Source organism: Anolis sagrei, chromosome 7 (genome assembly GCF_037176765.1).
Source record: "Anolis sagrei isolate rAnoSag1 chromosome 7, rAnoSag1.mat, whole genome shotgun sequence".
Classification (NCBI taxonomy): domain Eukaryota; kingdom Metazoa; phylum Chordata; class Lepidosauria; order Squamata; family Dactyloidae; genus Anolis; species Anolis sagrei.
In genome coordinates, this window is record NC_090027.1 from 15,306,060 (window position 1) to 15,331,685 (window position 25,626).

Genomic DNA, 25,626 nt, shown 5'->3' on the forward strand with positions numbered 1-25,626 from the left:
CTTGATAAAGTTAATACAATTATTATTTACGACTTTATAATTAAAGTTTGTTAACAATAATAAATTAATAATGCTAATTAAGGGTACAATTATATGCATGTCTTCTTTCATTGCATTCAATGAGGCTTATTCCCATATGAGCGCATATAGACCTCCTGCAACCATAGACATCACACTGGTCAACTTGTGGTCCTTCAGATGTTGGACTACAATTCCTATCAGTCCTAGCCAGCATAACCAAGAAGGTGATGGCAGTTGTAGTCCATCATCATATGGGGGCTACAAGTCATCCACTCCTGTTCTTCATATTAATGTGCAATAAATATTGATCTTGGTGATCTCTTTATTATTACATGTGAGTAGGCATGCACAGGATTCTAACTTTAACACAGGGCAAGGAAAAGTATAGTCCTGTTAGCAAACTACAGCTCTCATCCATCATTGCTGCGTGGCAAGTGCTAATAGGAGCTGCAGTTGAATGGTGCCTTGAAAGCAAGCACCTCCTTTTCCAAATGTCTTTAGCTTCTTTTCACAAGGTTGCTTGCAAGGCTGAACTCTTAGACCAGGATTTTATAGAGATTCTTGACTCCTAATCGCCTCTTCAGTTGGATCCTTTTATCCTAAAACCATGCAGGCGGTATCTCTCTTAGACTTTAAAACAATGTCAAACACTCTTTGAGTCTTATTTATTCACCTCAAACCCTGACAGTTTGAATTATTGTACTTTCTTATGATATATAAAGAGCTCAAAATGATGTCAAAGGGAAGCATCTAACTACAACCTGAATGAATCCTGGGCTTTCTTACGTTTACTCTTTTTCTAGATGAAATGGTAGAGTCAAAGCTGTAAACCTACTTCTGTAGGTAGTGTGCATTAATCCTTCTGCTACTTGTATCTCTTCCATTTCATCTTCCACCCCTCCACCTCATTTATCCTTGTGATTTTCCTCTTTTCTTTGTCTTATTAAACCAAGAATGGCTAGCTTTTTTCAAATTGGTTTTGGTTCTGTATTGAGAGATTTAGTCAGTAAAGCTTTCTCTGATAGGAAAAAAAAGCCTCTGTTGGATATAACCCCTATGAATGGCATGGGAGCAGAAATAGTATTTTTTAAAATAATTTTTTATTGAAAATAAGAGAAGGAGAGAATTTTTATTTACATAGAATGCTGCGGAACAATGTGATAATAGGAAAGTAGGAAAAGAGGTCTAAAATAAGAAAGAGCAAAGTATCCTCAGATTTATTTACATAAAAGTGGTGGAACAATGTGATTATAGGAAAGTAGGAAAAACTGAGGGAAAAAAGGGTAGTATATCTAAAAAATATATCTTGACTTCCATTCCAAGCTTAGTTATTCTTATTGTTCTTTTTATTTAATCTATACCCCTAGTTTTATTTAATTATTGCATTCTTCTGATTGTCTTATCATACTCCTGGAAAAGATCCCAGTTTGTCAATTTAGTCGATTTACCTGAATAGTTCTTCAAAAAAAAGTTAATTTGTCCATGTCTTTAATTTCACACAGTTTAGTTATCCAATCTTCAGTTTCAGGAACTTTTTCTTGTTTCCAAAGTTTTGCGAAGGAGTAGGAATATTTATTTATTTATTTATTTATTTATTTGATGCACTTATTAACCGCCATTCTCAGCCCATAAGGGCGACTCATGGCGGTGTACAGTACACATAAAAGACAATTACAAAAAATACTATTAAGTGGCAAATTAAACCCTACTCTTCCATGTTAATGCTAAGATGTGCAACAGCAGTTGTTTCTTTTTAAAAAACTGAGAGAACCTTGTAAATCTTCCATTCCAGAGAGGAGTAAACATAGATCAAGATCTCCTGGTACTTCTTGGACTGACCTTAGATGGTCCTGGTTTCTTGTTTTTGGCCCCCATTTTTTTTTGTGTGTCACGTGCAACTTGAGAACCTACAAGTTACTTCTGGTGTGAGAGAATCAGCCGTTTCTATGTGACACCCAAATGCTTAGTGTTTTACTATCCTTGTAGGAGGCTTTTCTCATGTCCCAGCATGGGGATCTGGAGCTGACAGAGGGAGCTCATTCACGCTCTCCCCAGATACGAACCCCGACCTGTCGGTCTTCAGTCCTGCCGGCACAAGGGTTTAACCCATTGCACCTCCCGGGGCTTCTTCTTCCAACATCTGTAGGTAGTGTGCATTAATCTTGCCCCTATGAAATTGGGATGGTGAGAGGAAGAAGCCTGTTGGTGGGATGGAGGATGGGGAGTGAATTCTCATGCAAAAAGGACAGTACACTGAGCACTGATATACGAGCGCTCGTACATTGGGATGACTATGGACTTTAGAAGCATTCTGTCTCATAATTCTGTGTTTTACATTGGACAAATCTTAGGGTTCATCAAAAAAAGTTAAACTAATGCCCACATGCTGTAGATCTAGTCCAAATTTGGATGCTTCAGATGAAGATAGAGATCAGTTTTTTGTCATATTTCTTTACTTGCTTACAGTATCTCTTTTGGGTTCTGCTTCTTTGCAGGTTTTTGGAAACCCCATGGGCCCTGGGGGAAACACCTCTGGCAATCCCATGATGCCCAGCGTGGCCAGCAGTGGCTCTGGAATGAGCTCGCCTCAATTTATGGGACAACAGCCTTTCCCTGAGGGCTCCACTGGCAAGGGCTACGTGCAGCCTGGGATGTACAGCCGCAACTCTTATCCTGGAGGGCCAGGCTTCGCCACAAGGTAGCCTTTGGAGGCACAGTCTACCTCACCTATTGTTGTACACTGAACCTTTGTGAAATAGGCTGCCTTCATCCAGCACTGCTGCCCTGACTACATTAAAGCCCAAGTAGGATTTGACTGGTTGATTGTTTTGCTAGGCTGAGGGAGCAAACTGGCTGAAAGATGGAGCCACGATCTGATCTCAAACTGGCTGAAAGATGGAGCCACGATCTGATCTGGTCTGATCTCAAACCAGTCTTCCTTTAGCTCTGGTCTCAATCCAGTCTTCTCATGGGGAGATATGCAATTCAACCCCCATGCAGAACAGCACATTGAGCAACACATGTCAGTGACAGGGCACTATTATGGAATGCATAAAACACAATGCAAAGTTTAAGGTGCACAACAGCAACAAGTAATTAATTAATTCATTATTAAGTTTATTTATACCCCGCCACCATCTCCCCAAAGAGACTCAAGGCGACTCACAGAAACACTACAAAGAGTCTCACTCAAGACAGCAATACACAAGCATATAAAACAATATAAATCTAAAAACAACGAACATACATAAACCCCATGTGATAAAATTTAAAATTCATAAAACGCAGTAGAATCTGCAAATAAAACTATCTACAAGTAATGCAAAATGTGCAACTTACAAAAACAAGACAAAGCTGAACATTCTGCCTATGCTACCAGCAGAATATGTTTGTTGCACAATAGTGACTTTTTGACCCCACATGCATAACGTGACTTACGCATGTGTGTGTCCCTAACAGAATTCCAGCCTTTGTTTTGACTATCGTGACCTTTCGGTGGACTTGGTCAAATCATTATTTTTTTCAGGGTGGAAACATGTAGGCCTCTACATAGGGCTTCGTAAACTTTTTTCTTTCACAACCACTTTCTGTCCAAGAAATCTTTGCATGACCCCAGGTATACCTTTTTAAAAGTGATATTCTGCCTTTCCACCAGATTAAAACTGAGTGCATTCTTATTTTCTTCTTCACTCTTTTCTCACAACAACCCTGCGAAAGTAGGTCAAGTGTGTTCACTGTAAAAACTTTTGCCAATTAGAAATAATTCAGTTTTTTGTATTCTGTCTTGACCATAGCCTTTTCTCCTGAGTACAGGTGATACATGCGGACATTAAAATCTTCTACCACACTCATTTATTTCAGAGCAATCCATTGTTTTTATGATTAACATAATCAGAGGCTTTACTATAATCTATAATAGGGGTCCTCAAACTAAGGCCCGGGGGCCAAATGCGGCCCTCCAAGGTCATTTACCCGACCATTGCTGAGAGTCAACCTAAGTCTGAAATGACTTGAAAGCACACAACAACAATCCTATCTCTTTTTTATGTATAATCTTTATTAAGTTTTACATATATGTGTACATTAAAAGGTGCAAGACCGGGGGTGGGAGAGAGTTAGAGTGAGGGAAAGTGAAGAAAGAGAGAGAAGAAAGAAGAAGAAAAAAAAAGAGAGAAAAGGGAAGAAAAAAAAGGGAGATTAAAAGGGGGGAAGAAGAGAGCAAGAGAATGAGAAGGGAGGGGGGGGGAAAGAAATTTTAAAAAAGGCATTCTTTTGTGTTACTTCCCAAAAGTCTTCCGGGAGTCTTCATCTCATTGGTACTCCTTGTTTCTGCCGACAGTACTTCCTGTAAGTTCCTAATTCAGATGCTAGACAGATCTATCTGTAGTGGGACCTCCCTGGTTCTGATAAAGTCTTTGAATCCAGACCAATTTGTCCTCTTATGCATCCCTTTTAGTCTTTGCGAGAGGCAGTCCATTTGGATGATCTCGAAAACTTTAAGGATCCATTCTTCCAGGCTTGGAATTTCTTTTTGCTTCCAAATTCTTGCGACAAGTATCCTTGCCGCTGTGCTAAGCAAGAAAAGCACTTTTTCTTGATTCTTGTCTAACTTCACATTTGAGATTCCTAGTAAATATGTCTCTGGCATTTGTGGGAAACTGGTCTTTAAGATTTTTTGGGAAGCCTGGTGTATCTCCTTCCAGTACTTTTTTATTTGTCTACAGGACCACCATTGGTGATAGAAAGTTCCCGTTTCCTTCCCGCACTTCCAGCAACTACTTGAGATGTTTTTGTTGAATTTGGCCAGTTTTTCAGGTGTGTAGTGCCATCGGAAAAACATCTTATACCAATTCTCACGTAGGTCACTGGCTTCTGTATACTTTATCTTGGTATTCCAGATTTCTTCCCATTGTTTTATCAATATGCTATGACCTATATCTTTTGCCCACTTAACCTGACAGTTTTTTAGCTGTTCCTCTTCAGTGTCCCATGCAAGTAGTTGTTGATAAAAAAATTTGCTCAGTTTTTTGGTCTTTTTCATTGTCATATCCCACAGCCCTTGAACTTGGCAGAAGCCAGGCTTTCCATCTTCTTTAAATTCTTGGTGTATTTGGTGATAGTTCAGCCACGTGAATTTTTTATTTAAATATTTTATCTCCTCTAAAGATTTTAGTATTAGATTGCCGTCCTCATTTTTTTTTTAGTAATTGTTGGTATGTTAACCAGTTCTCCTCTTCCAACTCCCTTTTATGTTTAGCTTCTACTGGGGAGATCCAGAGAGGTGTACTATTAAATAGTCTGGGTCTATATTTCTCCCATGTTCTTATTAGTGCAGCCCTTATGTAGTGGTCACTGAAACCTTTTTCCACCTTTCTCTTATTATACCACAAATATCCATGGCAGCCGGCTCTAAGATCGTGTCCCTCCAGCGCTAGTAGTGAGGTATCTTCTAATGTGGCCCACTCTTTAATAGCGACCAAATTACATGTCTCATAATAGGCTTTGAGATTTGGTAAACCTAATCCACCCCTTCTTCTTTCATCCATTAATATCTTTAGGCTTATTCTTGGTTTTCGGTTTTGCCAAATGAATTTTGATAGGTCCGAATTCCATTTCTTAAATAGGTAGTCGCTTCTTATAACGGACAAAGTTTGAAACAAAAATAAGAGTCGAGGGAGAACCACCATTTTAACTAATGCTATTCGTTCTAACAGAGAAATGTTTTGATGTTTCCATCTATCCATGTCCTTTTGGATTTTTTTCCATAGTGGTTCGTAATTATTTTTTATTAAAGTTACATTACTCTTTGTGATGGTGATCCCTAAGTACTTTATTTTGTTTTCAATTTTAATTCCTGAAATTTCTTGTAGTAAAATTTTGGCGTTTTCGTCCATATTCTTAACCAATAGTTTTGTTTTTTGCTTATTCAAATTAAAACCGGCCAAGTTTCCAAAGTTTTCAATTTTCCTTAACCAATCCTTGATGTTACTTACCGGGTCTTCCACAATACATGCAACGTCATCGGCATAAACTCTTAATTTGTAATGATGTTTGATTATTTTCATACCTTTTAATTTTTGGTCTTTATTTATATTCCTAATCAGGATTTCCATTATCAAAATGAAAAGAAGGGGGGATAGAGGACAGCCCTGGCGTGTACCTTGCGTGATTTTTATGGGATTTCTTATCTCCTGACCATTTATTATAAGGGTCGCCTCCTGGGTTGAGTAGATTGCCTCTACTGCATTTTTAAAATAATAGCCCATATCTATCTCATTTATTAGTAACTTTAGAAAATTCCAATTGATCTTATCAAAGGCTTTTTCTGCATCTATAAAGAGGAGGCCGAAACTAAGACAAGTCAAACCCGCATTTTGGACTTTAGGAGAGCTGATTTCCAAAAAATGAAGGAAACGCTGAGCAGCATTCAGTGGACACAGATACTAAAAGACAAGGGAGCTACGGATGGATGGGAATTTCTCAAGAGTGAAATACTCAAGGCGCAATTGCAAACCGTGCCAACAAAGAGAAAAAATAGGACAAGTGCAAAGAAGCCAGAATGGATGTCCAAAGAACTTCTAACTGTGCTAAGACACAAAAGAGACATGCACAAGAAGTGGAAAAAGGGAGAAATCACCAAAGAAGAATTCAAACAAATAGCCAACACCTGTAGGGAAAAGGTCCGCAAGGCTAAAGCAAAAAACGAGCTCAGACTTGCCAGGGACATTAAAAACAATAAAAAGGGCTTCTATTCTTATGTCAGTAGAAAAAGGAAAAACAAGGAGGCGATAGGACCTCTTCGAGGAGAAGATGGGGCAATGCTGACAGGGGATAGGGAAAAGGCAGAACTACTTAATGCCTTCTTTGCCTCGGTCTTCTCACAAAAAGAGAGTCTTCAACCTCAGCAAGATGGAGTGGATGAGGGATTGGAGGACATCCAACCCCAAATTGGGAAAGAAGTCGTCCAGGAATACCTGGCCGCTCTTAATGAGTTCAAGTCCCCAGGGCCAGATCAACTACACCCCAGAGTATTGAAGGAACTAGCGGAAGTCATTTCGGAACCATTGGCAACCATCTTTGAGAGTTCTTGGAGAACGGGAGAAGTTCCAGCAGATTGGAGGAGGGCCAATGTGGTCCCAATCTTCAAGAAGGGAAAAAAGGACGACCCAAACAACTACCGTCCGGTCAGTCTCACGTCGATACCGGGCAAGATTCTGGAAAAGATTGTTAAGGAAGTGGTCTGCAAACACTTAGAAACAAATGCAGTCATCGCTAATAGTCAACATGGATTTATCAAAAACAAGTCATGCCAGACTAATCTGATCTCTTTCTTCGATAGAGCTACAAGCTGGGTAGATGCGGGGAATGCCGTGGATGTAGCGTACCTGGATTTCAGTAAGGCCTTCGACAAGGTCCCCCATGACCTTCTGGCAAGGAAACTAGTCCAATGTGGGCTAGGCAAAACTACGGTGAGGTGGATCTGTAATTGGTTAAGTGGACGAACACAGAGAGTGCTCACTAATGCTTCCTCTTCATCTTGGAAAGAAGTGACGAGCGGAGTGCCGCAGGGTTCCGTCCTGGGCCCGGTCCTGTTCAACATCTTTATTAATGACTTAGATGAAGGGCTAGAAGGCATGATCATCAAGTTTGCAGACGACACCAAATTGGGAGGGATAGCCAATAGTCCAGAGGACAGGAGCAGAATTCAAAACGATCTTGACAGATTAGAGAGATGGGCCAAAACTAACAAAATGAAGTTCAACAGTGACAAATGCAAGATACTCCACTTTGGCAGAAAAAATGTAATGCAAAGATACAGAATGGGGGACGCCTGGCTCGAGAGCAGTACGTGTGAAAAAGATCTTGGAGTCCTCGTGGACAACAAGTTAAACATGAGCCAACAATGTGATGTGGCGGCAAAAAAAGCCAATGGGATTTTGGCCTGCATCAATAGAAGCATAGTGTCTAGATCTAAGGAAGTAATGCTACCCCTCTATTCTGCTTTGGTTAGACCACATCTGGAATATTGTGTCCAATTCTGGGCACCACAATTCAAGAGAGATGTTGACAAGCTGGAAAGTGTCCAGAGGAGGGCGACTAAAATGATCAAGGGTCTGGAGAACAAGCCCTATGAGGAGCGGCTTAGGGAACTGGGCATGTTTAGCCTGAAGAAGAGAAGGCTGAGAGGAGATATGATAGCCATGTATAAATATGTGAGAGGAAGCCACAGGGAGGAGGGAGCAAGCTTGTTTTCTGCTTCCTTGGAGACTAGGACGCGGAACAATGGCTTCAAACTACAAGAGAGGAGATTCCATCTGAACATTAGGAAGAACTTCCTGACTGTGAGAGCCGTTCAGCAGTGGAACTCTCTGCCCCGGAGTGTGGTGGAGGCTCCTTCTTTGGAAGCTTTTAAGCAGAGGCTGGATGGCCATTTGTCAGGGGTGATTTGAATGCAATATTCCTGCTTCTTGGCAGGGGGTTGGACTGGATGGCCCATGAGGTCTCTTCCAGCTCTATGATTCTATGATTCTATGAGTGCTCCTTTCTTTTCATTGTGTCTTTCATAATATTCTATTGTATCTATTAGTATCCTGGTGTTGTCTTTAATTTGTCTCTTAGGGAGAAACCCTACTTGTTCTTTAGATATCCAATCTTTTAAGAATTTTTTTAGTCTTTCCGCCATAATTATAGCGAAGATTTTGTAGTCGTTGTTTAACAACGATATGGGTCGAAAGTTCTTTACTTCCGTTGGGTCCATTCCTTCCTTTTGTATCAAGACAATGTTTGTTTTCTCCCACGAATTAGGGATAGTTTTATTTTTTAGGATGTCATTTAGGATGTCTTTTAAAAGGGGACTCAGCTCATTTCTAAAAGTTTTATAAAAGATGGCAGTGTAGCCATCTGGCCCCAGTGCCTTGTTGGATTTTAATTTGTTGATAGCCTCATCGATTTCATAAGAGGTGATAGTACCATTTAGAATTTCTCTTTGGGAATCTGTTAATTTAGGGATATTAGAGTCGCATAAGTATTTTGTGATATTTTCTTCTGATACATTCCTTTTATTGTAAAGTCCTTTATAGAATTGTACAAATTGATTTGCGATACTGTGTCCCTCAGTATATACTTTTTCCTGTGCTTGTATTTTAGTGATTAGTTGCTTTTGCTTGCGATTTTTAATTTTGTTAGCTAACCATTTGCCAATCTTATTTGCATTTTGGAAGTAGCTTACTTTTGTGAATTTCATTTGCTTCTCTAATTTTTCCGTTTGTAGTAATTCCATTTGTGTCTTTGAGGTAAAAATTAGTTTTTTATCTTTTGGTTTTTTCTTCAATAATTCTTCGTTTTTGTTTAACTTCTCCATTATCTCTTTAAAATCTTTATTTTTTTCTCTTCCTATTAACGACCTCTTGCTGTATCAAGTATCCCCTCATTACTACTTTCATAGCCTCCCACTGGGTAATTTTAGAGGTTTCTTCTCCTTTGTTTGTCTAGGTATTCTATTAGCAAGTTTTTTATTTCTTTCTATGTCAGTCTCTTTTCTCAATAGATTTTCGTTCAGTCTCCATCTAAATGATGTGGCATCCCCCTTAATTGAAAATTCTAAAGGACAGTGATCCGAAAAGATCCTTGGGGTTATATTAATTTGTTTTATTCTTATGGTTAGGACACTGGTGGCCCAGACCATATCGATTCGAGACCAAGATTCATGTCTTCCCGAATAATACGTGTAATCTTTGGTTATACCATTATGATGTCTCCATACATCTTTTACATTTAATTTTTCTAATTGTACCAGGAACTTTTTAGGTAATAGACAGGCCTTGTTTGTGCCTTTTGGTTTTCCCCTGTTACTGTAAGATTTATCTAGAATTCTGTCTACCACCCCATTGAAGTCTCCCACGAGTATTAATTCATCATATTCATATTTATCTAGTTCTTTTTTTAATTCTCTTACAAATTTTGTTTTTGGACCATTTGGGCAATAAACATTGCAAAATAATATTTTTTGATCCTTTATTTCAATTAAAATACCGACATATCTTCCTTGTAAGTCTTTGAAAAGCTGTTTAGGATTTAGCCATTCTTTGGCATATATTACGACACCTCTCTTTTTTTCCTTATACGATGCATGAAATTCCTTGCCCAATTTCTCATGTACTAAATATTTGGTATGCCTGTCCGCTATGTGCGTCTCTTGTAGTGCAATAAGGTCTAATTTCTTTTGGTAGAGGAAGTTGAAGATTTTCTTTCTTTTATTGGGAGAGTTCAAGCCATTGATGTTGTTTGAGTAGATTTTGATACTTTTACTCATGATTGGCTTCAGGCATCTCCCATTGTAGCACTTCTTGTGGCAATACCAACTGATAATTTTCAGGGGAGAACTCTCTCAGTCTCTTGAGTTCTCTTTCTTCTTCTTCTTGTCCAGTCCTTGGCCACTTATGTGCTCCCTTATCTTCTTTATCTTCTAGCTCTATCCCTTTCTCTTGTTCTGTCTCATTTCCGTTGGGTTTGTCCTTTTTCATATTACTATCAAATTTCCTTTGTGAAGATTCTTGCGTTTTGTCTTTGATATGGTCATTGTAGAATGCTCTTGCAGTTTCCTCTGAGTTTAACCAGTACCGTTTGTCATTCAGGGTAACTGTAATACCATCTGTTTTTCCCACCTGAATTTTCTTTTCTTTTTGATTAGTTCTTCTGTTAGGAAGGAGAATTTTCTTCATCTCGCCAGAGTTTGTTGGGTCACTTCTTTCATTATTATTATTTTTTGGTCTTTGTAGAATCCTGATTTTTTCACATTTTCTTTAAGGATTTCATCCCTTGTGCTTTTGCAGCAGAAACTTATCACCACATCTCGGGGAGTTTTATGTTTTTTAGCATATCCCGTAGGCACCCTATACACCCTGTCTACGTCCTGTCCTATAACTTCTGTGTCGACTTCTAGAAGGTCTGCTAGGAGTTCAATCATAATTTGTTTAACATTTTCATTCTTTGATTCCTCCAAGTTTCGGATTCTTAATTGGTATTCCAGTACTCTATTTTCTAATCGTTCTGTTTGTTGCTGAATTTTCTGAGATAGGATTTCCATTTTATTCATCCTACTGTCCATTTTCTTTCTTCACCTTATCTACATCTTCTTTTAACTTACCTATTTCTTCCTTCAAATCTTTTTTCATGCTTTGTATTTCCTCTTGTAGTTCCTTATGTTGTTCATCTTGCTTAGCCGAAAGCTTTTTAATTTCAGCAAGGATGTTATTCAGTACTGTCTCTTCAGTTAAGGAATCTTTTTTTGTTGGTGCATCATTTGGTGGGTCTTGCTTGCAGAGGGAGTCCCTTCTTGCTTGGCCTTTAGAAGGTTGTGGGTTTTTTCCTTTAGCACTTTGCATCGTCAACTTTGTTTTGATTTTATTTCCTTTGTATGTCAATTTATGTTTATTGTGAGACTACTTAGTTTATTAGTTTATTAGTTGTATAAGAAGAGAAGCTTCTTTTTATTATTATTTTCCCCTTTTAATTTAAACAATAATTTAATTTTATTTAAATAATTATTTATATATATATATATATATATATATATATATTAAAATTATTTATTATAAATTAATTTTTAATTATTATTTATATATATATTTATTTTATATTATTTATTTATTTATTGGTTTTTATTTATTTTATTTTATTTTTTAATTGATTTATTTTTTTTTATTTTTTTGTTTAATTTAATTTAATTTTTTATTTTTATTTTTAATTTTTATTTTATTATTATTTTTAATTGATTAATTTAATTAATTATATATAATTTATTTATTTATTTATTTATTTTGGGTTATTATTATTATTATTATTATTATTATTAATGATGCTCCAGATGAAGACCCTTTTCTTCTTCTTTTCCACCTTCTTCTCTATGCCCTTTTTGCCCTTCTTCTGGTTTGAAAGGTCCTGGCGGGCTGGCTTCATCCACTTCCGGTTTCCTATTTACTCCTTTCTGTTCCCTTCTCGCGAGAGGGTCCTACTCTCGTCACACTATTTCACCTCTCGCGAGACTCGCGCATGAGTTTCAGCTCCTCCTTCCTTCCTCCCAGGTCTCGCGGCACTCCTATCTCATCAGCCAAAAGCAGGCCCACACTTCCCACTGAAATACTAATAAGTTTATATTTGTTAAAATTGTTCTTCATTTTAATTATTTTATTGTTTTAAAGTGTTGTTTGCACTACAAATAAGATATGTGCAGTATATATAGGAATTCATTCATGCTTTTTTCAAATTATAATCTGGCCCTCCAACAGTTTGAGGGACTGTGTCCTGACCCTCTGCTTAAAAAGTTTGAGGACCCCTGATCTATAAAGCGCAGGTTGATTTTCTTCTGCCATTCTTTGGTGCACTCCATTATCCAATACATGTTCACATTATGACCTTTGGTGACACTTCCTTTTTATGAACCCAGATTGGGCAATAGGCATTTCTTGCTCCACGAAAGTCTTTGTCAGGGAATTTTGAGCATCTCTTATTCTGTCCTACTAGACCAGTGGTTCTCAATCTGTGGGTCCCCAGAAGTTTTGGCTTTCAACTCCCAGAAATCCTAACAGCTGGTAAAATGGCTGGGATTTCTGGGAGTTGTAAGCCAAAACATCTGGGGACCCACAGTTTGGGAACCACTGAGCTAGGTAATTGTTGTAATCCATGTTTATGAACTAATTGGGACATAATTTTGAGTAGGCCGGAATAAGTGCTTAGGAAAGGGTTTTTTTTTTAAACTATAGTCCTGAACAATGTTTTTTGGGAGCAAGTCCTATTGGATGCAGTGGGATGTACTCCTGAATAACCATGCATATGAGTGCACTGTTTTTTACTTTGTATGTTTTGTGATGTTACCTGGGAACTGCTCTGAGTCCCCTCGGGGAGATGGAGGGGTATATAAATAAAGAAGAAGAAGAAGAAGATGATGATGATGATTATTATTATTTCTGTTAGTAGATCTAATTGATTTAAATACCACAACACTAAGAATGATTATCATAATCAGGAAAATACACACATATCTATATTAAAGATTTTCCTATCTGAAACTAGATGCTCTCTGATTGGCCTATCTGTTTTAATTGTCTGGCCCACCCAGTTCCCAGTGAGCCAGAAAATAAAACACCTCACCAGCCCCAAAATGCCTACTTAGTCTCCCTTTTTGCTGGTGGGAGTTTGTGTCCTCCTTCAGGATTTTAAAAGTGCTGGAAAGGTATTTTCATTTAACCTTTTACTAGTTGTCTCTAGAGTCATCAACTTCCTGCTGTCATGGATGCTGAGTAAGTGGAGGGAAAAGGACATGTGATGAGTAAGCCTGGCTGCCAGCTCATGGTCACCAGCTCAGTTGCCTAATCTTTGAGACACTTCAATTTTGTATCATCGTCATCATCCTCTGAGGAAAGGGTGATGATACAAGGGTGAAGTATCTCAAAGATTGGGCAATTGAGCTGATGGGGTCAGGACTAGGCCTCCCAGCTACTTATCCAATAGGTCTCTGGTGCTGCTTTCCCAACTTGTACCAGCTTTTCCTCTACCTGGTGCCTTCCAAGTATGTTAGGCTAAAGTTCCCATTATCTCTCATCCATGATGGCTAGAAATTATGGGAGTAGTAACTCTGACACTGAATGATGGGAGTACTGATCTGACTACCATATATAGTTCTTATTGAAGAAGATTTGGAGTACAGCATCCACATTGTAATTTGTCTGTCTTCCCTTTATTCCTCTGAGGTCTGTTGGGAAGATATAGCTTTATCCAATATTGGCTAGGGTTCAACAGGAAGCCAAGGACCAAGGAACCAGCAGTTTGCAGGAGTTATGTGATTTTATGTGATTTGCTGGATTCATGTGATTTTATGTACCACATAAAATTGTGTGTACCACAGCACCACAATTAAAAAACAAAACAGCAGCAGTTGGAGCTGGCTGTGTGCAAAATAAATGTTAACAGTCTGATTCCAGGAATTTGTTTGACATACCAGAACTGAATGGAAGTCATTTTTTCATTCAAAACTCAGCTAGTAGTTATTTCAAACTTCATCCACTTCAGCAGTGTAATTTGGCAAGGTTCAATGCCATTTGTTGCTGCTATTTTGAAACAAGAGGGACATGAAAAGCCTTGCCAGTTGACTTCAGATTACCCAAAGCATTGCCAGTAGGTCAAGTGCAGTCTTTGGCTCACAACCCATATTTTGCTGCCTTGCTTCTCAACCTCCTCTTTGCTCCAGTTATGCAGGCAGTCCAAACGGCCCAGGGGGAATGGGCATTCCATCACATACTGGGAGGCCCACTCCGGATTTCACCCAAGCTGCTGCTGCCGCTGCCGTAGCTGCCGCCGCCGCCACTGCCACCGCAACGGCTACTGCAACTGTTGCCGCCCTGCAAGAGAAGCAGAGCCAGGAACTGAGCCAGTATGGAGCGGTAAGACCTGGCTCCTTGATTCAGTGCATGGTGCTTCCCATGGTATTTTGAGGGTGAAAAAGAGGACTAACTTGTGACGTTGTCATAATGCCCAAGATAACAATTGTTCTCATATTATGTAATGCAAGGGATTGATTGGTTAATAGGTCTTCCAAAACAGAAACATAGCAGTCTTCTCAGCATGAGACTGAGACAGTTGATTACAATCTCCATCATCCCCAGCTATAGCACAGGCTAAAAAAAAAAATTCTTTGTGTCTTGGTTTTTAAGCCTGTTTGCGGGGTTATTTGGAGGGCTGATTCAGAAAATTGCATTGGAAAGACCACACCAGCTCTAGTTTCTTAGATATTGTTGTTATTATTTGCTATGGGCGAGCAGATGGCAACTGATAGATGGCATATGTTCTGTATCTCAAAAATTAGATCTTATGAGGAAGACCGAATCCAAAACACTTGGAGGGCCACAGGTTGAAGGGACCTGGCTTAAATGCTGTTGTTGAGATAGTTTGTGAGGCATAATTTATTTATTTTTGTGTCAGGAGCAACTTGAGAAACTGCAAGTCGCTTCTGGTGTGAGGGAATTGGCCGTCTGCAAGGATGTTGTCCAGGGGATGCCCAGACATTTTGATGTTTTACCATCCTTGTGGGAGGCTTCTCTCATGTCCTCATATGGAGACAGAGGGAACTCATCTGCATTCTTCCCGGGTTCAAACCTCCAACCTGTCGGTCTTTAGTCCTGCCGGCACAAGGGTTTAACCCATTTAAATAAATAATTTATTTATTTTAATGTATAACATTTATGCTTTGCTCTGCAGCTGAAAAAGTCTCCCAGAGTATATAAATTAAATGCATCCTAATTTTTAAAAGACAATCTTAAGTCTTATAGCCTAAAAGGACACAGCACAAAATGAAAAGTGAGTAGAGAATGAAACAGAAAACAGGAAAGACTCATTAGGCACAAGTTCTTAATGTCATGATGTCCCTTGGATGGTTGGGATGGCTATGCATGGCAATGTGGGGGAAAGCAATGCCCATTGGAGCTGGATTTAGTTGAACGATATTGTAACATTTCTGCCCATTTCCATTGGCCCTGGCTTCTCATAGTTTTGTTTTAACTTCTTCCTCCTGGAGATGGGAGCGGGGCAGCCTTTCAACAACCAGTTCCTTCCTCACTCGGGCCCCCGAGGACCAGCTGTGCCCCCTGGGATGAATCCTGCCAACATGGGTAGCGTGATGGGTGCTTCTGGGATGTCTCCCATGAGCATGAATGCTGCAAGGCCTCCCACCATGAATGCCATCTATGGTGGACAACGGATGCCCCAGCACGGATATCCTGGCCCCCCACAAGGGCAGCAGATCCCCAGGCAAAGTGTCAAAAGGACCTACTCCAGCGAGGTGAGTATTTTGGGAGGGAACAGGTTTTGGAAATATTGCCATTCCTGAGCTGTATATCCAAGCCTGGACATTCAAGGGCAAAGCAATAAGCAAACACTCAGGTTGCACCTTAGGAAGATGCATTTCAGATTGGAAATTGAGCTAAGGTGATAGTGCCTGTTTAGTCCCCTGTTTTTCACGAAAAGTAGTGCTTTTCTTCCCAAGCTTCTTTAGGGGACATTGCCTACTTCCTATCTGTAGTTTTCTGTTTTTCTGCTTGGTCAGTAAAACTGCTTTACACACACACTACAAAAATTATGTTGATTATATTTTACCATTCATCATGAATAATCTCACTTGTTTATTTTTAGTTGCTTGTAACCTTATTGCACACCTTAACAGACACATCACAGAATTGTTCCCTTCCCCGCTCATATTATTTACTACAATGTTATCAAGTTTATGTTTTGGTTTCTAATGTATTTAATTAGGCTACATTTACACACAATAACAAGTCAGCATTCCATAAAATAAAGTAGCTGTGCAACTAATTCACTGAGCTGATTTACTTTTGTTTTGCTTCTTTTGCCAAACAAGAATGAATTGTGAGGCTGCACGAAAAACTGAAGTGTGGAGATATAAGAAGGGGTTCAAAACAAAGAGAAAGCACCTAATCATTAATGTTAAGATATTGTTTGTTACAATGTGGGAGGAAAGCTATTTTCTCTGAAGGCCAGAAAATGTAGATAAGTCTGAAACAGAAGTTGGAGTATAATTCTTTATGTGTGTTTCCACAAAGTCTAGCACATGGCAAACGTTGTAACTATATGACAGTGAGTGTATACCTGGTATACAGAGGACTTAATCAGAATAACTTGCCACCAGATTGACATTACTGGTGTTGTAGGGGCTGGAGGTTTAGCACAGCTGGTAAATCATCAGCAATTATAAGATCTATCAACCAAAAGGTTGCAAGTTTGAAGCCCCAAGTTAGCATGAGCTGCCAACTCTCAGCCTAGCTCATTGTTTACCTAAGCAATTCAAAAACAGCTTTAGCTGTGATTAGAGAAATTAGGTACCGCTAAAAAAACGGAGGAGGTGTTTTATGATGCCATCAAGAAAGAAAATCAGAAAATGCTTGGTGACCAAAAGGAAGGAGGAAGTCCTGACGGCTCTTTGTCATAGAGGATGGAGCAACAGCACCCTCTAGACTCAAGCCCAACCTTCCATGTCATCTCCTTCTGTTCTGTCTGTCTGTGTATTGTCTATACAAAGTGGCATTGAATGTTTGCCATGTATGTGCACTGTGATCCGCCCTGAGTTCCCTTCGGGGTGAGAAGGGCAGAATATAAATAAAGTGTTATTATTATACACTTTATTTATAAAGTGGTCAGGGGAGCTTTTGCACAATTAAAACTTTTGCGCCAGCTGCGCCCATACCTTGGGAAGTCTGACTTGGCCATGGTGGTCCACGCTCTGGTTACATCCCGTTTAGACTAATACAACGCTCTCTACGTGGGGTTGGCTCTGAAGATTGCCCGGAAGCTTCCATTAGTCCAACGAGTGGCAGCCAGATTGCTAACAGGAGCGGGGTGCAGAGAGCATACGACTCCTCTGTTACGCCAGCTCAACTGGCTGCCAATTAGCTTCCGAGCACAATTCAAAGTGCTGGTCTTGACCTATAAAGCCCTAAACGACTCCAGCCCAGTTTACCTGTCCAAACGGATTCTCCCCTATCAACCACCAAGGTTATTAAGATCTTCCGGAGGGGCCCTGCTCTTGGTCCCACCACTCTCGCAATCGCGTGTGGTGGGAACGAGGGGCAGGGCCTTCTCGATGGTGGCCCCTCGGCTTTGGAATTCCCTCCCACCAGAGATTAGATCTTCTCCTTCCCTCCTGACCTTTAGAAAGCTAATAAAAACCTGTCTTTGGAATATGGCATTCGATTATTGAGCCAATAACCCTTGTCCACATGGAAGGATGGTGATGAATTGTGACTGTATTTGACGACTTGGCTTGTGTAATGTGATGATGTATTTTATTGTATTTTATATTTTAATGTATAATGATGATGCACTGTGCTGCTTTTATATTACTGTATATGAACACATGTTGTGAACTGGCCTGAGTCCCTCCTCGGAGGTGAGAAGACTGGTATATAAAACTTCTAAATAAATAAACAAACAAACAAACAAACAAACAATTACCGTATTATAATATACCATGGACCAAGTCTTACATCTTGCTTTAACTGCTGTGGCACAATGCTGTGGAGTCCTGGAATTTCTAATTTGGTGAAACACCAGTCCTGTTTGGCACAGAAGGCTGAAGACCTTGTAAAAGTACAGTTCCCACGATTCCCTAGCGTTGAGCCATAAGTGGTGCCAAGCTTCATTGATTTTGCATTCTGGCAGCCTCTGCCAGCCACCTACATTACCTGTCTCCTTACAGCTCCAGTTGGTGTAGGGAATTGGGTGAAAAGATCAGTAGTTGTGTGCACTGGGAGGAAGCAGAGCAGCCACCAGAATTCTTCTGAAGAGCGAGTAGTTTCCAAATTAGCCAGTGTCCCAGTTGTATGCATTTACAGATGACTACTTGAAGAATCAGTTACAGGCAAGCACACGCTCTTTAAGTTGAACTGAGTGCAAATAGCATGATGTGGCTCAAATCCATAGTTAATAGTGTGAATCAGAAGGAACACTGCACAGAGACAACTGCTGAAACAGATGGGGAGACGACTTGGATTGGTATTTAAATCTACAGATCCCCTTATCTATTTGTAGAAAATGCCATTGAACATTATTTTGATGGACCTGTTTCCTAAATCTGGTGACGTTCCTTTATCCTTTCAGCCAGTTAAGCTGGAACAAATCTGGAGCAAATAGTTAATTTCAGTCTAGAATCATATCTGAATATCCATTCTTAGGAATCTTATTATTCTTTCATTGTTTTGCCCACATAGTACTATCTACTACACCTTTTCAGAGTGCGAGTCTCTTTACAATGTAGATTAAAGTTTATTTCTGTTTCATTCTCAGTGGCTTGCTGTGACATGTTTGCAGGGCACTTGGCAAATAAATTGCTTTTGTGTTTGCAAATGTTGACACTGTATTGGGTGCAGACTGTGTGCAGGAGGAGTCAGTAGCCTCTATTTGTCATGTATGTTTAGATGAAGTTAGTTGCCTTTCTAGATGAAATAAAATAAGGCAGTAATCCTATATATATAGTAAGTCTTCAGTCTGAGCTTCTCAGGACTTTCACAGTTTCCATAAGGTGCTTACTTGCTCACTGAGGCACACCAAAGGCCTGAACAGCAGCTTCAGTTTGCAACTCGTCCATAATTTCCTATTGCTTCTTCCATCCTTTTTTTGTCAGAGAAAATCAATTTAGGAAAAAGATGGAATGTATGCCTTTTGATTTTAAGCAGTTAAAGCTGTCCATCTGGAAGCACTTGAAAATTAACTGAAAGTTTCATCATAGTCGGAGACCAAATTTGGTTCCATAAGAGGAAGGGCCTTTTCCTTTGTTGCTACAGAGCTGTAAAATAGCCTTCGGTAGGCTGTGTATTTGGGGATCCACACTTCCATGCATCCCGCTCTTTTGTTGGCGCCATACTTTTTAAAAAGTTTCATTGCTGCCATTTTCTGCTAATTAGAAATATATTTTTCAGTTGAGATTTTTTTAAAAAAATACTTGGATTGTTTTTAATTATTTTACTGTAAACGCCTTTGAATTATCTTGCCCAGGTGCAAAGTGGTATACAAAAGTCACTCAGTAAATTCTGTGTGGCTGTCATTATTCTCCTTTCTCTTTGTGTCTCCTCCAGGGTTATCCAGGACAACAATATATTCAAGGTGGCCAGTACCCTTCCCAAGCTGGTCAATACATCCCAAGCGCATCTCAGCCATCTGCTCCATCCCCATCATATGGCGGCCACAGGATGCCCATGCAGCAGGGAATGAGCCAGTATCTATCAGCTTCGGGCACAAGTGGTCCATACTATAAGGTAATCAGTTACTATGGCAAGTGTACCCCAAGATTCTCTGAATTGTGAGAAATTTAGAGTGGAGAATGAAAATCCCAGTTAAGGATGACAAGCATGTCAGGTTTAACTTGCAGCAAAAGAATGTTTTGCTATCTCTGGCATTTGTCCTTTCCATTGGATATTTAATCATTTATTCATTTTAGATTCATACTTTTTTTTCCAAAATCATCCTAAGAGGTTAATCTTCAGGTAGTTCACAGGTAAGGTTCCTATAGTCACATTGGAGAAAAAGGAAGAAAAGATGAGAGCTTTCTTTCCTTGTTTAATGATTCTGAAGTGAGTAGTTAGCAAGGAGATGAGCCCTGGGAAAATCCGTAGGACACAGGATGGAGTCCCTGCTGAAGCTGTGTTGATTTGGGGATGGATGGGAAACTTCAGTCCCAAATCAGACAGAATACAAATGTACCTTGCAAGAATAAAAGAACAACCATGGATTAGAGCCACACAAATCCATCCCACTGTGTTTTTGACCCTTTTAATGGTTATGAGAAGTCAACAATACATACACAGATAATTGTTAGCAACTTCAGTATGTTTCTCCAATCATTGTGATAAATGCCTTCCCTACTTTGTCACCTAATAAGCTATATATTGACTAAAGTCCCATACTTTAACATTAATTTAACTTTAACATTAACATTAGAAAACTCGTTAGTAATAATAAGCACTGGAATGTGACATCATAATGTGACATCATAATGTGTGTATGTGTGTGTATATCCCCCCATGAACCATCATGGTGATTAAGATTCTCCAAGGAGACCCTGCTTTCCGTCCCGCCATTGTCACAGGCACGATTGGTGGGGACGAGAGATAGGGCTTTCTCGGTGATTGCTCCCCAGCTATGGAACTCCCTTCTTGGTGAGATCAGGTCGCCCCCCTCCCTCCTGTCCTTTAGAAGGATGGTAAAAAATTGGCTGTGGGACCAAGCGTTCGGGACAGGGCAATAAAGCAGCAATAGGAAAGATGACCAGGCCAATTAGATTTGATGCTGATGACTAGGACGGTTTTAAATGGTGTATTTTAATATTTTGATAAATGTTTTTTAATGTTTATGTATTGTATGTGAATCTGTGTCCCTTCATTGAATGTTTGCCATGTATATGCTGTGTTCCACCCTGAGTCCCCTTCAGGGTGAGAAGGGCGGAATATACATATTTTAAATAAATAAATAAATAAACAAACAAATAAAATCTATATTATACTTTTTAAAAAAACAGTAGTAGTAGTGCCTTGAGTAGTAGTTTTGGGGGAAAGGTAGAATATAAATAGAATGAGTGCATGGAGAAATGAACCCCAAGGACAAAAGCCAAAAAGATAAGTCCTGCAAAACAAAAGATCTCTTGTAGAGCAGTGGAGGGGAAAAACAGATGGGAAATTTTCTTTGGAAAGAAAGATACATAGATTCAAAGGTTTAGAATAATGACTTATTGGCCTTGATGCGTCTTTTGGCCTTGTAGCATCACTTTGTAGCATCACTTTGAGAGGCAGCTTTTAAAAAAAAAAACAGGACTGGAAGTTGTATAAACTTATTTAAGCTCATGGTAGCATAGGAGGCAGAAGAAGAAGGGAGCATGATTGTGATGTATATGTGCATGTGCAAACACCTCCCCCCCCCCCCCCCCCCACAAATCACTTGTCAACGTATGATGACCCCATGGGTTTTATATGCTTTCCTTAGGTTAGGAATACTCAGAGGTGGTTTTGCCAGTTCCTTCCTCTGAAACTTAGCCTACAGTACTAGGTATTCATTAGTCTCCAATCAAGTACAAACTAGGGCTGTCCCGTTTCCAAGATCAGACAGAATCGAATGCCTTTAGGATATTTATGGCATGAGTGATTATGATAGTTTCATATATGTGTGTGTATAGAGAGGGTGGGAGAAAGCATGCTTTGTAAGTGGTTTGATTATATATTAAAAGATCTGAAGTCTTCTGTTTGTAATCAGAAATATTCCTGAGGCTGGAATGCTGTTTTATAAACATACTATATGTTGCATTCTTAGGAATATTGTGCATAAAATTATGAATATATAAGAGTTATGATACTGATGCTATAATCATACTTTACTTTTATATTTGTATTAGTTGGATTACCCGGCATTGCTCAGAAGAATTATTAACCTTCATTGAAATTCAAAAACGTTGGCTATAATTTCATGAATGAATGTGTCAATTAAGGATTAAGGCGGTTTTGGCCCTTGAGAATTGAGATGGTCTGAAAGCAGCTTCTTGGTATCTTAACGGGATTTTGGTTTATTTTATAGACTCCTGATCAGTTCAATGGTCAAACCGCCAATTTCAACGGAGGCAATTTCAACAGCTATGGGCAGACAACGATGAATGGGGTAAGTCACCTTGCTCACTTTCATCAAGACTTGCTTGGGTACTTAGGTTATTTATTTATCGTGTCAGGAGCAACCAGACAGTTGTATTACATTTTTAACAAAACAAACAAACAGACAAAACACAAAGTTTGCAAGCTTGGTAGTTGACTAAATGTCCTTTGACCAGTATCTGGCCACTTGGAGTGCCTCTGGTGTTACTATAAGAAGGTCCTCCATTGTGCATGTAGCAGAGCTCAGGTTGCATTGCAGCAGGTGGTCAGTGGTTTGCTCTTCTCCACACTCGCATGTCATGGATTCCACTTTGTAGCCCCATTTCTTGAGTTTGGCTCTGCATCTCGTGGTGCCAGAGTGCAGTCTGTTCAGCGCTTTCCAAGTCGCCCAGTTTTCTGTGTGCCCAGTGGGGAGTCTCTCATTTGGTATCAGCCATTGATTGAGGTTCTGGGTTTGTGCCTGCCACTTTTGGACTCTCTCTTGCTGGGGTATTCCAGCGAGTGTCTCTGTAGATCTTAGAAAATTATTTCTTGATTTAAGTCGTTGATGTGCTGGCTGATACCCAAACAAGGGATGAGCTGGAGATGTCACTGCCTTGGTCCTTTCACTATTGGATGCTACTTCCATAATAAATAAATAAATAAATAAATAGAGGAGAGAAAGTATTTTATAGCTTAGTAAGATCTTGGAGCCCCCAGTGGCACTGCGAGTTAAACCGCCGAGCTGCTGAACTTGCTGACCGAAAGGGTGAGCTCCTGCTGTTAGCCCCAGCTTCCAACCTAGCAGTTCAAAAACATGCAAATGTGAGTAGATCAATAGGTACCAGTTCTGTGGGAAGGTAACAGCACTCCGTGCAGTCATGCCGGCCATATGACCTTGGAGGTGTCTTCGGCTTAGAAATTGAGATGAGCACCACCCCCAGAGTTGGACCCGACTGGACCTAATGTCAAGAGAAGACCTTTACCTTTACCGCTTGGTTCTCTTTTCAGCCTGGAAGATCCATGCCTGGTTACCCCAGTTCCCCATTGCCTGGCAACCCCACTCCTCCGATGACACCTGGCAGTAACATCCCTCCCTATATGTCCCCAGGCCAGGATGTGAAATCACCATTCCTTCCAGACATCAAACCTAATATCAACTCTTTACACCCTTCTCCATCTGGTAAGTTCAGCTCCAGGACCCTAGATTTTGGCATTAAGTGCTGGCATGATGTAGTGATTTAAGTGCCAGGTCCGGCTGCCACACACCCCCTTCTCGCCTGCACATATACCTTCTAGAGCCACAGCCCTATGCCCTCACCCTTTCACTACTCCATTCTCTTGTCTCACCCCATCAGGAAACCCTTGTGATGAATTGCGCTTGACCTTCCCCGTGCGGGATGGGGTGGTATTGGAGCCCTTCCGACTCCAGCACAACTTGGCAGTCAGCAACCATGTCTTCCAGCTCAGGGACTCAGTTTACAAGACTCTGATGCTCAGGTGAGAGAACCTCCCTCCTCCTTTCCTCACAACACCAGAGTTCCTGTACAATAATAATTATTGTTTTTTTTAACCACCTCTAGCTAAGAATGTTTCCTACTCCTTTGGTTCTGAAATGGGACTTTTTTAAAAATATAATCAGAATCTGTAGTCAGAGGCTTACTCAATTCATTATACTCTATGTGAATTGGATTACATGCTCCATCATCCCCAGTTGGGGAAGTGGTTGTGCTGTGTTGTGATGATAGGTGCAGGACCTATGATGAATATGAGGAGTCAGTATTTCCAAAGCTGTTTATGAACCAGTAGAGTTTGTTATCATGGCACTGAAAACACTGTAAACAACTTTTCCTTTTTTCTATGAGGAGCGGCTTAAAGAGCTGGGCATGTTTAGCCTGAAGAAGAGAAGGCTTAGAAAAGACATGATAGCCATGTATAATTATGTGAGGGGAAGTCATAGGAAGAAGCAAGCAAGCTTGTTTTCTGCTGTCCTGGAGACTAGGACGTGGAGCAATGGTTTCAAACTAGAGGAAAGGAGATTCCACCTGAACATTAGGAAGAACTTTCTAACTGTGAGAGCTGTTCAGCAGTGGAACTCTCTGCCCCACAGTGTGGTGGAAACTCCTTCTTTGGAGGCTGTTAAGCAGAGGCTGGTTGGCCATCTGTCAGGGGTGCTTTGAATATGATTTTCCTGCTTCTTGAATGGGATTGGACTGGATGGCCCACAAGGTCTCTTCCAACTCTTATGATTTTATGATTCTATGATTCTGCCCCATCACAGTCCTAAAGTTCTGAGGAATTCTGAGAGTTGTATTCCAAAGAAATTTTTTGCCACCTTTTGCTTTTAAAAACATTTTCTTGGGAAGATAGATAAATGTTCTCAGAAACCTTTCCATATTATTGCAGAAAATCTTTACTGTGAAATGTTTTCCATAGAGCTGCTCTTCAGTCTTATTTCTGAAAAATGGGAAAACAGCTTTAAACAAGCATTTCTTAGCCTGAATGGCAGTTTGATGTCTTTAAAATGTATGATGGTTTGTTTTGAGCCTCCAAAATGGGCCTGGCAGTAAACTAAAAAAAATTAGCTACCCTCAGATTGTCAAAAACAGAGATTTGAAAGGCCAACGGTAGAAAACAGGCAGTGGAAAAAGAGATATCAGGCCATGGTTGACTGCTTATAATCTGGTTGTAGCCGTAATCTCCTAATATTCTCGTAATCTCTGCACTTTCTATAGGACAGGGGAAGTGTTGGACGGGGGAAGTCTCAGAAAAAGTATGTTTTGTACTTCTCGACACCCTTTGCAAAACATACTTAGGCTAGGAAATCGCATTTACAGAACATATGTGTTGTGTTTCAGAGAAAGAAAATACCTTTTAAAAATGTGCACAGCTCAAATACATGTAAGTGAAAAAAAACCCACAAATTGATTTTTTTATATAATGCGGAAAAGACATATAAATAAATGTGGACTCTGAAATTTTATTCACCTGCACACGAAAAAAGTCTTGCAATCTATATAAATAAAAATGTAATGTTAGTTTGTGGGATTAACATAACTCAAAAACCACTAGACGAATTGACACCAAATTTAGACACAAGACACCTATCAGGCCAACGAGTGACCATCACTCTTAAAAACACTGAAAAACACAGCATAAAGGACTTAAAATCCAAAAAAGTGAGAAGACACAACAGCACACGCACAAAAACGACTCCTCTGGTAAACAAAACACACAATAGCATATCCACTCTCTTCCGGACTACAGCTCCCAGCATCCCCTAGACCAGGCCCCTTAGGAGTGGAGGATGATCGAAATGCACTGCTTCCAAGATGCAAGCTTTCTTCTCCTTGGATTTCTTTGACAGCATCCCAATCCTTTGAGCCCCCGGTGGCGCACTGGGTTAAACCCCTGTGCCGGCAGATTGCAGGTT

At 39.9% G+C, this 25,626-nt stretch overlaps 1 protein-coding gene across 3 annotated transcripts in view; it reads left to right on the top strand.

Moving 5' to 3' along the window:
• The window catches only part of ZMIZ2 (zinc finger MIZ-type containing 2), a 126,567-nt gene that overhangs the window by 75,970 nt on the left and 24,971 nt on the right, over positions 1-25,626 (top strand). For all 3 annotated transcript variants that reach the window (XM_067470689.1, XM_067470688.1, XM_060786937.2), the window contains 7 exons: positions 2,517-2,719; positions 14,267-14,459; positions 15,590-15,853; positions 19,659-19,838; positions 22,144-22,224; positions 23,205-23,376; positions 23,552-23,693. In XM_067470689.1, coding sequence (XP_067326790.1) covers positions 2,517-2,719; positions 14,267-14,459; positions 15,590-15,853; positions 19,659-19,838; positions 22,144-22,224; positions 23,205-23,376; positions 23,552-23,693 — 1,235 coding nt within the window. The remainder of the gene's footprint in view (positions 1-2,516; positions 2,720-14,266; positions 14,460-15,589; positions 15,854-19,658; positions 19,839-22,143; positions 22,225-23,204; positions 23,377-23,551; positions 23,694-25,626) is intronic.